The sequence below is a fragment of the Poecile atricapillus genome, chromosome 8, assembly GCF_030490865.1.
Source record: "Poecile atricapillus isolate bPoeAtr1 chromosome 8, bPoeAtr1.hap1, whole genome shotgun sequence".
In the NCBI taxonomy this organism is placed as follows: domain Eukaryota; kingdom Metazoa; phylum Chordata; class Aves; order Passeriformes; family Paridae; genus Poecile; species Poecile atricapillus.
The window spans coordinates 12,849,254-12,863,775 of NC_081256.1; the positions used below are offsets into that span (position 1 = coordinate 12,849,254).

At 46.3% G+C, this 14,522-nt stretch overlaps 1 protein-coding gene across 1 annotated transcript; it reads left to right on the forward strand.

Annotated features, from left to right (window-relative positions):
* Positions 1–599: 599 nt before the first annotated feature.
* Positions 600–5,207, forward strand: CHST2 (carbohydrate sulfotransferase 2). Its single transcript, XM_058844272.1, has one exon. It carries the CDS (start codon positions 733–735, stop codon positions 2,020–2,022), a length of 1,290 nt encoding a protein of 429 aa, XP_058700255.1. The 5' UTR covers positions 600–732; the 3' UTR covers positions 2,023–5,207.
* The last annotated feature ends 9,315 nt before the right edge of the window (positions 5,208–14,522 follow it).

Consider the following 14,522-nt stretch of genomic DNA (forward strand, 5'->3'; position numbering starts at 1 on the left):
CCCGGAATCCCCTCAGGCCTTTCAGGCGTTTTTCCGCCTCTTCTGTTTTTCCCGTTACCGGCGCAGCTCCGCCGTGCGAGGGCCACCCGGTGCGGAGCCTCCCGCCGGGCAGGGCTGACGGAAGCGCCCCGGCAGCGAGGGGCTCCAGAAGCGCCCGCCGCAGTCCGGCGGTGCGGGGCCGCGGCCGGGCTCGGTGCCGCTCAGCCCGGGTGTCCCCGGAGGCGGCCGGGCGGAGCGGGAGGAGCGCGGCAGCCCGAGCCCGGCGGGGCGGGGCCGCCAATGGCGAGCGCGGGGCGGGCGCCACCGGTCGGGGCCGCCCCTCGGTGGGCACCGGAGCTCTCCCGGCGCGGCGGGGGCGGGGCGGGGAGCGATGCGCTCCGGCGGGGCGGCGCAGCCCCCGCCCGCCCCTCGCTGCCGCCCCGCGCCGTGGGGCGGAGCGGAGCGCGGTTCCGCCTCGCCCCGGCGGCCGCCGTGAGCTGCGCTGCGGCGGCGCCCGCGGCCGCTCGGCGATGGCGGCGCGGGAGAAGCGCGGGGCGGGCGAGCGGCCGTGCCGCTGCTAAGTAGGGCAGGGGCGGGGGCGGCGGCGGCGGGGCCGTCGCGGCGGCTGCGCTATGCGGGCCGGGCGCGGGGGGCCGGCCGGGAGACGGCGCCGGGGGCGGCGCGCCCTGCTGCCCGCCGCGGGCCCCGGGGCACCGGGGCGCTGAGCAACAGTTGGCCCCGCCGCCGCCCAGCATGAAAGTGTGCCGGCGGAAGGCGCTGGCGCTGTGCCTGGGCTACGCGCTGCTGCTGCTGCTCGCCGCGCTCAACCTGCTGGAGTACAAGTGGCGACGGGAGCCGCGGCGCTGCGGGGAGCCCCCGGCAGCCCCCCGCCACCACCCCCCGCCGCCGCCGCCGCCGGCCGGGAGCCGCGGCCCGGCGGGCACCCGGCGGCAGCTGGTCTATGTCTTCACCACCTGGCGCTCGGGCTCGTCCTTCTTCGGGGAGCTCTTCAACCAGAACCCCGAGGTCTTTTTCCTCTACGAGCCGGTGTGGCACGTCTGGCAGAAGCTGTACCCCGGTGACGCCGTGTCGCTGCAAGGGGCGGCCCGCGACATGCTGAGCTCCCTGTACCGATGCGACCTCTCCGTCTTCCAGCTCTACAGCACGGCGGGCGCCGGCAAGAACCTCACCACGCTCGGCATCTTCGGGGCGGCCACCAACAAGGTCATCTGCTCCTCGCCCCTCTGCCCGGCCTATCGCAAGGAGGTGGTGGGTATGGTGGACGACCGGGTGTGCAAAAAGTGTCCCCCGCAGCGCCTCAGCCGCTTCCAGGAGGAATGCCACAAGTACCACACGCTGGTCATCAAGGGCGTACGCGTCTTTGACCTGGCCGTCCTCGCCCCGCTCATGCGGGACCCGACCCTGGACCTCAAAGTCATCCACCTGGTGCGGGACCCCCGGGCCGTCGCCAGCTCCCGCATCAAGTCCCGGCACGGCCTCATCCGGGAGAGCCTGCAGGTGGTGAGGAGCCGGGACCCCCACATCCACCGCATGCCCTTCCTTGATGCTGGCCACAAGCTGGGCGGGAAGAAGGAGGCGGGGGGCGGCTCGGACTACCATGCCCTGGGTGCCATGGAGGTCATCTGCAGCAGCATGGCCAAGACCCTGCAGACTGCTCTGCACCCCCCTGACTGGCTCCAGGGCAATTACATGGCCGTGCGCTACGAGGACCTGGTGGTGGAGCCCATCAAGACCCTGCGGCAGGTGTACGGCTTTGTGAACCTGGCGGTCAGCCCGGAGATGGAGAAGTTCGCCCTCAACATGACCAGTGGCCCCGGCTACTCCTCCAAGCCGTTCGTGGTGTCGGCCAGGAACGCCACCCAGGCGCTGAGTGCCTGGAGGACTGCGCTCAGCTACCAGCAGATCAAGCAGGTCGAGGAGTACTGCCACCAGCCCATGGCCCTGCTGGGCTACGAGCGGGTCGGCAGCCCCGAGGAGGTGAAGGACCTCAGCAGAACGTTGCTCAGGAAGCCGCGGCTGTGACGGGGCAGCGGCGCCCGCCGGGCACCCGGGGCTGCGGAGCCCGGGCAGGGGAGCCGCTCCCGCTGCCTTGAGGGAGGGAGGGAGGGAGCCGGGGAAAGCAACCTGGTCTCCGATTTCCTCCAAAGACTGCTGAAGGGTAACATACAGCAATGTGATGATTTCGTTCTTCCTTTTTAATTTTCTTTTTTTTTTTTTTTTTTTTTTTTTATTACCCACCCCTTACATTGGGTTAGATATGATTTAAAAAAAAAAAAAAAATCAAGTGGAACTGAAAATATGTGTAAAGCCCCTTCCTCCTTCTCTAAAACATCAGGCAGTTAATCTGTACCAAAATTGTGTTCATGAAGTTCTTGAGGGTTTGAAGATGGTAACAAAAACTTGCACAATTCCTAACACATCTTTATCTCCCTTGGTGCGGAGGGGATGCCCTTGGAAAACATAATGCTGAAAATCAGACTTTTGTATGAAAGCAAATGTTCAGACATGATAGTAATAAAAGAAAATAATAAATGATATTCATTTTTATAATTACCTCAATTGTTTGGGAAATAGAGTGTTGCTTATGTACAGCTGGAGGGGATGCTTGCTTAAAATAACAACATGGACTTCTTAAAGGGTATGGGTGGAGGGCTGGAGTGCAACGTTTGACGTGTACAAAGATCAGGAGCTGCTCTTGCAGGAACAGTACAGATCTCGCAAGTGTAGTGCAGGTTGTATGACTATGTCAAAGCAGGTTTCTACTGAACTATTGTCTTTTCAGTTGTATTTAAAAAGTCTTTCAAGTGCCACTGTATTAGTGTCCTAAGAGTTTTAAAACGTTTGCCATCGCAGCAGTATTTATTTTTGTCTTGACATGTATGTCCAGGAGTCACTGTCAAATAGAAGTGGATTTATGGCGTGACAAGAAATGCAGGATTTAAAAAGACATTTATCATTCTGGAAACATTAGCATGTGTGAAAACAAAAATAAAATTATATATATTATATATATTCTATAGTGCTAACAAAACATATGTAAGATATTTCTTGACATTGATTGGTAACAGGCATAGCAGGGAAGCATAGAAAAATGCATAAAATGATTAATTTTTTCCCTTTGTCTGTGTCTGAGGGTATATTTATATACTAAGAGGGAGGAAATGTACAGCTGTGTGTTCATGGCTGTAATAGAGCTTTTATGGAGCCAGCCCAGCGTTTGATTTCAGAGTGCTGGTTGGAGACTCGTTGCCTGTGAATTGTCATTGCTCTGTGATGGAGCCAGATGGTGGTCTGGCTCTTTCTGGGAGCTCTGCCTAGAGTCTGTCCCATCGTTAAAACTTGATGATTAAAAAAAAAAAAAGAAAAAAGAGATTTTACTACTTCTGCTTTTGTAATTTCTTGGAAAAAGTCCTGATTTATTAAAGGTTAAGTGGTGTGTTGCATATGAAAAGTGCAGACACCCTAAGTAGTTTTTAATCTTGGTGTTCTCTGCTGCTCTTTGAAGGCTCATTTTGGAACTTGAGTTTTTAAACAAACGTAGTTTTGCCAAACAGTTCTCTTAGGAGACTACAGACTTTTCTACAGGAAGTACATTTTACATTGCCTATTTGGGTGTTGTGCCTTCAGAAAATGTGAAGAGTATGAGTAGGAAAAAGGAGATTGATTTGTGAAAATAAATTAATATAAACAGGATGCTGATAAGTGTGTGTGTATGTGTGGGTGTATGTGTGAAAATTTTAGTGATGTGTAATATGTCTATTTCTTGTAACTCAAAGAGCTGATAACTGGCTACTAAGATTTTTGAGTTCTTGATAAAATTTTGGCATTAGATGTTGAATTTATTCTGAAAAAGAAAAACATTTAATAAACTAGTTAAAAGATTATTGCATAAGGTTGCCTATACACTTGCTGAATGACTGCATTACACATCGGTTCCCTCAGCTCATTTTCACCATCAGTGAAATAACATCAAATCTAGCAATGGGAGATCTTTTAATTGTCCTGTTAGGATATATTTCCAGATTTCAGACAGCAGTGCTAGAAACGGGAGGGATAGTTAATTTGGTATTTAAAATACAGATTAAGGTACTTGTGTTGTTTTGGAATGATGTGTTTTCTGTTACCACTGTGCATGTTCAGTGCCGTGCTGAGAGGATTTTGAATGTTTGGCTTTGGGCTGTACCCAGTGGGGTTTTTTATTTTCTTCAGTTGTTGTGTCTGGGGACAGTGCTTGAAAATCTGAGCTGCTTGTCGAGCAGGACACTTGCTTTTTGTCCATGCCTGCTTTCTGAAGCTGCCCCCTGCCCTGGCGGTGCTCTGGCAGCGCTGCTGTGGGCAGGACAGGCAGATGGAGCTGGGAGCCCCTCTGGAGCCCCAGCCCAGCTCCGGACACCGCCTGGGCTCCGCTGGCCTCAGCGTGGAACTTTGCACAGGTCTGGAGATGCAAAAGCTCTTTTGATTTTGGGAGCTGAAGCACGGTCATTTCTGCATGGTCTTTTTTGGGAAAGTTTTCAGGATTAGTAAAGTGAACAGGAATCAATTGCCTCTGGGAGTGTGAAACAGATGAGCCCAATTGATTTAGCTTCCAAAAATGTTCTTTGGCTCCTAATTATGTTAAAAAGATCATCCTGTCGTTCTGAGAGAGCACTCGCTGCTCTTCTAATAGTGGTGCATTACAAGCATCTGCTTCACTTTCCTGATACAAACACTGCCAGTAGAGTTACAGCATCTGAATCTGGTCCATAATTTGGGCTCCACCTACTACATTGCAGCAAGGAATCACCCAACATCCTGTACATTGTACCCTGGTGTGCTTTGGTGAACAGAAGAAATAATGCAATGTTCATTTTGTGAAAATAAAGGACTGCATGTTTGTTCAGGTAAAGCTTCAGGAAAACTGAATGGGATCCTGATTGTGTAAAATGCTGGTGGGCTAAGCCCTATGTTTAATGCTGCTCTGTTTAATAAGTATGTGAACAACTGGCAATTAAAACACAATTTTTAGCCCTTTTTTATATTCAGGAAATAGAATTGGAGGAATTTTAACAAGCCAAACAGAGTTGAAAAAAAGTTTTAAATGTGGAAAATTACAGGATAAAAATAGCATGTCAGAAAGACGAAGAACATGGTACAAAAGAAGTTTTCCTTTTGTGAGGAGGGACAGCTAGCTGTGGTCAGAATAAACTTGAGTTTTAAGTTTGAAAATAGTCCTGGGTTTGCTTTCTGTCTGATTTAAGAATCACAGCGTGCTTTTTCAGCTGAAGCTAGTGCTTCTGTTGGTGAAGGATAAATATCATAAACAAAGTACAGGGTGCACTCAGTTATGTGGGAGATGGTTCTGAAGACTTGGCACATTGGTTTGATGGAAGAGAAAGGCCAATGGGCCACTAAGTGTTGCTTTCTGCTGTGAGCAAAGGCAGAGCATCAAACAGGTGTGGTAAATTGCAATGATCATTCAGTGCATGAGAACAGGAAAACCCTCTGTCTTCCACTGAATCAACTAAACCACAAGATGTGTAAAAGTGCAAGTTGCTGCTGCTAACCATAGAGCTGACAATGATAAAATGTTAGATCAAGTATCTTTCGTTCTTAATAAAAGGAGGAAGTCCCTTATTTTTCCAATCACTGTGTAATTTGTCAGACATTAAACTTCATGCCATGACTGGGAAGAGGAACATAATTTAAACCCACAAACCTTGTATTTCCATTATGATTAGAACTTGGGTCTTTAGAGGTGAAACACTGATGGTTATAAGCAATCCTGAAACAAGTGTTTCTCATCCTGTATGCCATGAGAAGAGTAGTGAGATTATTTCCCCCTTTAATTTCTAATTGCTAGTGGTGTGTTGAAAATGAAAGGTGTTTAATGTGAGCTCTTGCACACCTTGTTCCAGCTTTTCCCCATAAATGCAGGCATGGGTCCTTTTGGAGCAGCGAATGCCAGCTGTGCCCAGTTGAGTGGGGCTGCTTTAAGTGAACAGAGTGAACATGGGGCAAGTGCTGCCTGTGTTGTTACTTCATCAAATGGATAAAAAATGTTCTTTTTCTACTGCCATTTCAGTTAAGGGTGTTGTATACATATTACTCTGCTGGAATTATGCATGTGAATAAGGTAAGCAGATTTAATTTGGAAGCTGTGAGTGAGTCTGAGACTGCTTGCCATTGATGTATCTGACTTCAACTGTCAGTGTCTTCTGCTAGTTATCCTGGCAGTCAGTACATAGGGTTTGCATTTATCAGAGAGCCTGAGCAAGATCTTACAAAAATGTGCATGTTTTAGAATTAAAGAATACATAGAATAACATTTCAGCAATACTCATTATATTGCACATATTTAAAGTAAAAAATAAGGTTTATCTGGTTTATTTGGATTCCCTGGAAACAAATGAGTTCTCTTAATGTGTCTAAATAACTGCTCTTGGCTGTCGTGACCTCCATGATTCTTCATGTAAGTTGTCATTTCTGCAAAGAAAATGCATAAAATTGGTACAACACAGACTGTTTTATATTTGCAAGTTGGAAGATTTCCTTGTATTTATTTTAATTTGCAGCTTGGGGCTCCCTGCATCATGAGATTGTGAAAGGAACGCAAGAATAGGCCTGCATTATTGACTGTGCAGAGTCTGGGTCAATGCAAATTCAGTGAGAATCAGTGCAAAATGTCAGGTGTCCTGTCTTCCCTTGATCCATGAAGAGCTGGCATTCCTGTGAAAAAAAATAATCATATAATGACCTTGAAAATGGGAGAACTGGGATTAAAGAATCATCTGCTTCTGCAGTGAAACACAAAGCTGTAAAATGTGTGTAAAAATATATGGCATATTTCTTTACTGAAGAAAATTGTGTATGTGAGAGACTCATTTATACCAACTGATGTGGGTGAGCTCTTTGGTGTCCACTGCAGTTCTGAGATAGGAATATGCTTGTTATAGACAGGGTGATGGGCAGGGAATTGAGGTCCAGTGGTGGGATACCATCTCTTTGTTCCTCTCAGAAAAATTGGTGAGTAGCCAGCACAGCCTGCAGGGCTTTTAGTATGAGGTACTGCAAATTTCTATCTGGGTATAATGTCATTATTCTGATGGGATTTGAATGGAAATGGGTCTTTCATACTGAAAAACAAGATGAAAATGTGGTTGCAGTAACTCCCAAATGAAATATTATTAGTGAAGCAGCCTGAGCGAGGAAGGATCTGCTGAGCCACCTTTGTCACAGCATCAACTGAAGTGGAAGTTGCTAATTGGAAGGGACTCTACAGATACAATATTAAGAAATCTGAAGATTCTAGTAAGCTTTAAGTGGGATTTTTCAAGAATATCTGCATGTACCATTTTCACTGGAATTGAAATATTATACAGGAGTCAGCAGAAGTTATATTTCAGAGTGCCTCTGGAAATCATGGTCTCATCAATTTGTATTGGAGGAGGCCTATGGGGGTTTCTGGTCCAAGCTATTGCTCGAAGCAGGGTCAGCTTATGAGATCAAACTAGGTTACTCCTGGATAAAACCTGTTTTATCTTGGTGGGTCTTGTAAGCCTGCATCATCTCCCTGGGAAACCTCAGTGCTGTGTGGTCCTTGTGGTGATCCATGATGCTTCAGCAAAACCAGCCCCAAAATCACCAAATATGTTACATACATTTATTAATGTGTTTTGCCTGTGACTACTGACATGGGTCATGTCCTCACTTCCCTTTAACTGTAAGAGATGTTGGCTGCAGCACAGCTGTTGCAAAGGGTCAGCAGTGAAGTGGCTGATTACTGGTGATCTCAGTGGAAAAATGTGGATTCACAATTAGAATGCTGCATCCAGCAATATCCCTTGTTCTACCAAGGAGGGATAAAGAGGAGAGCAGAGGCAAAAGAAATTCACTTAGAAGAAAGGAAAGGAATACAAAGCGGGGCTTATCAGAGGTTGCTCTTTCTCTGCTATAGCGAGAAAGAAATACTTTTAAGGAAAATTGAAAGAAACAAATGATACCACACAGCAAGGTCAGGAGAGGATGAATAAAGGCATTTGCATGTTAAAAGCAGTGAGGATAGAAACCTGAAGGACAGAAAATGAAATGTGATGCTATGTGCTGTAACCATTTGTGATTAATCATGATATGCAGAAAGAATTCCTCACTTCAAAGTTCACAGTTTTAGATTCACTGGTTTCCCTCACAGTTTCAAGATGAATTTCTAACAGGAATAATTTTCATAATTATTTGGATAGTTTTGATGTTCCAATTTGTTTTGTGTATAGATAGAAACAGAGTTGCTGAACTTTTGTCTAAATATTCCTCTCTGCAGACCTCTATGCATAAATTCGCAGGCCCCCTAGTCTGCTAAATTCTTGGCACCTTCTTGTTTTCCATCTGCCAGATGGTTCCTTCTCCCACCAGTCAGGGTTATCAACAATTATCTGTTCCAAGCCATGTGCATGTCTCATAACAGTTTATCATGGGAGACATAAAATGGAAAAGTGACATATTTAGTGTTTATGTAACTTTGGGAATCATTCTTGGCCGCTTTCATGACTTGCTTATTTGTCACTGGTGGTTCCAGTAAGTTTGCTGTACTGGTCTGGGATCAGCCCTTCAGATTTCAATTATTTGGTCAATTTACTAAAATCGGACACTTGCACACTCAGTCAGCTGGCATTTTAGGTGTCCTAATTTAGTTGGTCGAGTTTTGTTCTTCAGAACTCCCTTATATCTGCTTGACCTCTCTTTTCTCAAGTAACAAGTGATAAGAAATGAGGAAATGGACTCAAGTTGCATCAATGAAGGTTTACATTGGATATTTGGAAAAATTTCATCACTTTGAAAGGTTTGCCAAGCAGTGGAACAGGCTGCTCAGGGAAGTGGTTGAGTGCCCAGCTCTGGAGGTATTGAAAACACTCATGGGTGTGGTGCTTAGGGACACAGCTTAGAGCTGGCTTAATGGGGGGACTTGAAGTCATAAAGGTCTTTGGAATCTAAATGGTTCTCTGATGTGATGGCTACATCAGACCCTGCCAGTGCCACATGGGAGTGGTTGGGGGCACTGGGGGTCTTTCAGCTCATGAAGCAGTGAGAAAGGTCTGGCTGCCAGAGCAGAGTTTGTGGGTGAAATCTGCTGACCTCCTTGGGCTCATGCGTTTTCACCTGCTTCGCTGGCTGTAGCTCCACCACAAACTGCCAGAGCTGTCAATGGTAAGGGACACCTGCTTCAAAGAGGTACAGTGGCAGCGAGTAAGTGGTGAGAAACAGTTCTTTGTGCTTCTCTGCTCCTCTACAGTGCTATAAATACATGTTATAATATTGGCTTTTTGCAAGTATTAAGATGAATGTTATATGTATAATGTTAAAATGGTTTTGCTGCATGAATGTAATTTTTTCTTCTCCTGCTGTTAGCAAAAATTTAGGCATAAGTGGTAATAGTTGATTTAGTATGCTTGAACTGCCTGCCTGGTTAGGATAACCTCCAGTGAACAGATGATGGGGACCTGGCTGTCATCAACACTCACTGCCTGTGGAAGTATGAAGCCGAAGCCCAAATTAAAAGTGCTAAGAAGAGGATTAAAACCACAAGCATGCTCTAAAAGGATAGACCCAAGGAGTGGCCATATTAAAAAGTTCATGGAAAATGTAAACTAGTTAATAGAAAAGTTTGAAGATGCATAAAGTCTATGAATGTGCATCAAGTTGATGCAACAGAAATGGTATATAAAAGGAGTTTCCAAAACAACCTTGCTCTTGGCAAGAGTGCCAACCCTAAAAGTGGCCATTTTAACCTTTTGCTTTATTGTCTTTGTCTTCTATTGTCCTCTTTATTAAACCTTTTAAAATTTACCAGGAAAGTGAACTCTGTTTTTCACAACAGGAATGAGCACACAGCAGCCTGTGCTAACCATAACACTTTGGTTTTGTAAAAGTTTAACGTCTGGTCCCTGATTACACATTCATTCATGCTGAGCAGAGGTAAAAATGCACAGTATAAAAGTACAATGTTGTGGCTACTGCCCAGAGAATATCTGCTGGGTTATTTCAACCCAGGAACCCCCACCCCAGGACACAATTTATACACGAGCCCCCTCCTTTTATTTTACTTTAACTAGGAAATGTATCTGATGGCACACCTGAGAGGCAGCCGCTGCCTTTCAGGAGGTGCTGCCCCACAGGTGTTGATGAAGAATGCTAATGAAGCTGATATAGAAAAGGGACACCTGAAAGTTGTTAGGGGGTTGTGCTGCTCAGCCCTTTCCCCTCACAGACTGGTGACTGTTTCTGGGCAAAACCAGCTGGAAGCTGAGCTCTGCTCTGGGCCTTGTTATTTTTGTCTGTGGCCATGCCGGGGGGCTGCCATGTGCTCTCAGCCTCACAGGAAAGGCTGGCTGAGGTGAGAGAGCTCTCGGGGGGACTGTGGGCTCCAGGGAGGATAAATGCAGGAGGGGAGCTGCTTTTGGGGTTGGTGTGGCTTTGCTGGAAGCATCTTTGATGGGAAGGGCTGCTGTGGGCTCTGAGTGCTTGTGGTCCCCTGGAACCTGCTGGAAGGTGCTCGAACTAAAGCCCTTCCCAGCACGGAGACCTTGCTGTGCCCTGGATTGTGGGCACAACCCAGGTTGTGCCAAAACTGTAGGAAAATCAGTGTATTTTCCAACAGGGAGAAGTGGTGGGGCTGCTGTGCTCAGGCACGTTTCAGCATAAAGAGCTGATGAAACACATGGAAGAGCATCAGCTGGGACTAAGAAGGCTCTGGAGAGCAGTGGAGCATGGAATACCAGCCGGGAGTGGTGCAGGTGGCTGTGCACCGGGTGGGAGCTGCAGCCGTGAGGCACCATGGAGGTGATGGAGGTGATGGAGGTGAGCCATGGTTGGGAGGCTGTGCTGTGAGGGTGAGGGTGCTGCTGGACACCCCTTCAGCGAGGCCTGGCTGTGAGCGTGGAGCTGCTTCGGGAGCACCGGCTGCTGAGCTGCGCTGGGCACCAGCAACCAGGGCTCTGGGAGGGCTGTTTTGTGCTGGGATGAGAGAGGCTGAAGCTTGCAGAAAACTCATCTGGGGAGGTGTTACAAGTGATTCTGTTGCTTATCTGGGCTGTTGCGGTGTGGGGTCGGGCTCTGTGGGTGCTGTAAAGGTGTTTGGCTCCTGTCTGGGCCATGGAGGGCTGGCACACCACCGTGGCTGCGTGGTACTGCTGTACCCCCCTGGTGCCATCTCCTGCTGCGCTCTGGGTACTTGAGAACACCTGCTCATGTCCACCTCCTCAGGGACATCCAATACTCAGGCAAATCTCCTATGTGTAAGGAGAGGCTTCAGAGTTGGTGGCTTCTTGCACACATGTGCTGACAGAAAAAAATTATGCATTTCCTTGCCGTTTTTATGTCATGTTGGGTTTCAGTGTGGAGTCCTTTAGTGTATCCACTGGTCCAGTCCCATGCCTGCAGTCACAGATAAATTCAGAATGTGTCTGTTTTTCTTCTTTCAGGACTGGACATGGCTCTCCTGACATCTCATCCCTCCTGCACAGGTGAGCTTTTGTCTTGCTCCTGTCTCATTCAGAACTGTGGTCAGGCTCCCTGTGGCTTAATTTGTCCTTTCGTAATGAATAATTTGGGTAAGTGCTTTGCTTTGAGTAGTAGCCAGCCATTTATCTTTGTCGTGTCTATCGGAAAGAAGAATTATTTAGAAGTTTAACACTTCAAAATTGCTGGCTTTCACTGTGGTGCAGCCTGTAAACTATACTTGGATTCCTTAAATCATATAAAGAAATCAATGGACTTTTCCTCACTGCAGGCTTCAGGTCTTGGTACAGTGACTTGTAATGGCTCCTCATTTTCACTTATCAGTCTCTGCATAGGAGATGCTGAGAAAATGCATGTGTGGGCTTACAGCTGGAGTCCTTTTGACTGCTCTGAGCACCATGAATGTGCACCCTTATATGTCATAACCCCTGGTTAAAACAATAGACATAAGTTATTCTTACATGTAAGCCTTGGATTTTCTTGCCTTAGTTATACAGGCATCATGTCTTTTGGGTACCTGCTGAGTTTATCCCTGTGAGAAGTTGAAATGGAAGAAATGAAAAATCTAAACATAATTTTAGAGAAAGGATCGCTGAATGCACAGGTAGATGATGCATTTAAAATGGTTTGTGCTTTAAAAAATTCCTCATAACTATTTATTTAGTACTTCTGTTCTATAATTAAGACAGTTATTTCAAGTGTTCTCAGAAGTTCTTCTGCATTAGGTTACTGAAGCTAAATCAAGATGCCCCACCCTTCTTCTTTCTTCTCTGACTTGTGTAAAGGGCTCGCTTTGCAGCCTGCTGGTCATGGGCATTCTGCTTCCATGTTAAATGGGTGGAGGGAGAAAGAGGGCTATCCCATAATATCCAGATGGAGAATAAACTTCCTGTACTCACACTGGATATTACTGGTGTCCTTTGGTACAAGGCTGTGCTGGGTACTCTGGGGATTGATGAACAAGCGGGGCAGTGAGGAGATGATAACATGTTTGGCACAGTAGACCATGTTATTGTCTAAAAAGTTTGTTTGACATATGGTTATTCTAACACAAATAGTAAATACTCATTATACAGAGCTATTACTGTTTCTAACTTGGCTTTCTGGTACTTCAGTGAAAGCAATGTATCTCTGGCATTTACTGGATTGCAGTAATGACAAAAAAGCAGCACACTGGCATCATTATGTATGTACAGAACTCTGTTTTTTCAGGCCACTGGATACATCACAGATGCAGATCTATTTGCCTTCACTGTTCATGTACCTAGCCTCAAAATCTGAGCTCTTCTAGTGACAGTGTGGCCTGGGAGGGGCAGCTCAGAGCTCATTTGTGAGGTTTCTTTCTAAGTGAAGTTTCTCTGCAGAGAGAGGTTGTGGTGAGGATGGGTGGAATAGTTTATGTTGCTCCTGGACAGTTCTAGGGGTTTCTGACAGTGCCAGATTGGGGCAATTAGGACTTAAAACAGCCATGAGCAGCCTACAGGGCTCTGTGCCTGATAGGGAGCCTGTGTCCAAGAGCTCTGGGTTTCTCTCTAGATCCCCTGAGAATAATCAAGATTTTTGAGCCAATGGCTGTGAGAGAAAAGCCATAAAAATACAGTGAATCACTTAAGAATGTGTTTTCAGAAGGTTTTTTAAATGGTCCAGCAATGCTGCTAATTGTGCATATATTTGCATTCCAACTATCCAGACTTGGCCTGTGTGATGAACACATTCAGGGGCAGGGCCAGTGGCACAAGAGGTTGCTCAGTGGCAGGAGGATCAGGACACAGGGGTAAATTTAGTTCATTGATGTAACACATTCTGAATTTAAAAACCTATGCTCAGTAAAAAGTATTATTGCATTAGGATTAGAATATGGTCTTAACTCATAGACATTTAATTTTCACATAAACCCCTCTTAAGTAAAAAAAGAAACTTTGGTAATTTAGAGGAAGCATTTCTATGCTAATGTGAAGCATTTAGGGAACAAGTGGTGCATGAGCAGGCCACTGAAGACATGGTATCTGAAGAATGAGAAAGGAGACAAGTTTCATTTTTGCACCTAATGGCAAAAGCTTATCAGGCAGCAGACTCAAAATGAATTTCTGAAAACTATGACTGGGAGCTGAGGTATGGCATGACAAAGTTTGTATTTTACAGGAGAGGCTAAGTAAAGAGGTGGAAATGTACTTTTTGTATAGATATATCATCTTGTTTTAATAAAGCATATTGCATTGTAACAACACTTCTTCCCTTTTGTTAGGCTGAACAGTGTTTGAAGTGTATCCTCCCCCACACCAAAATGGAATTGAAATACCTAATAATTGCTTCCAGGTGTGTTGAATTTTGCTTTAGCCTTGCCTTGTTCCTGGGGTTTGGCTTGCTGCAGTCACTGACACTTCATCTTGCCCTGGATGCCCCTGTAAGTTGCAAGCTTTGCTCTGCAGCCAAGTACAGAGCAGTACGTGCCCCAGACCTTGCACCAGGCTGGAACTGTGCCACATCCTAGCAACATCTCTGGCAGGCAATTGTTTCACAGTTGTTCTCACATACAGTTTTACAGCAATCTGTGCCCTGGCAGCAAGGGTAGTGTTTACAAATTTCCTGCTAAGAAGCTTTTAGGGTCACAGGAACACTTCTGGTCCTAGCAGGAATTTAGTATGACCTCGTACACTAAAACTAGGGTCCTTCACATTAAAGGAAGGCAGGATTTTGCCCCATATTTCCAAAAATATTTTATTTTTTTTAAAGAAGCAGTTGGCTTCTTGAACACTCCTAATATTTCTAAGGTGTTGTGGGAATTTGTGTTGCTGATCTGGCACTCCTGCTTTCTTATCTGCTGTTTCATCATTATTTCACTGTAGTGACATTTGATGTCAGAAAATCAATACAGTGAGTTTGGGAAGAGCTGCAGCTGCTTGGGAAGTGGAATCAACAAGCTAAACAGCTGATCCATCAAGTTCACATGCAATATTTGCTTCAGTAATGGATCACAGCCTTATCCAGTTAACTGATGGCCTTGGCAGCCACCTCAGTACCAGCTCAGGTGATAG

Excerpts from the sequence above, each read along its gene's own strand:
- CHST2 (XM_058844272.1), top strand. The coding sequence starts at position 733 with ATGAAAGTGTGCCGGCGGAAGGCGCTGGCGCTGTGCCTGGGCTACGCG.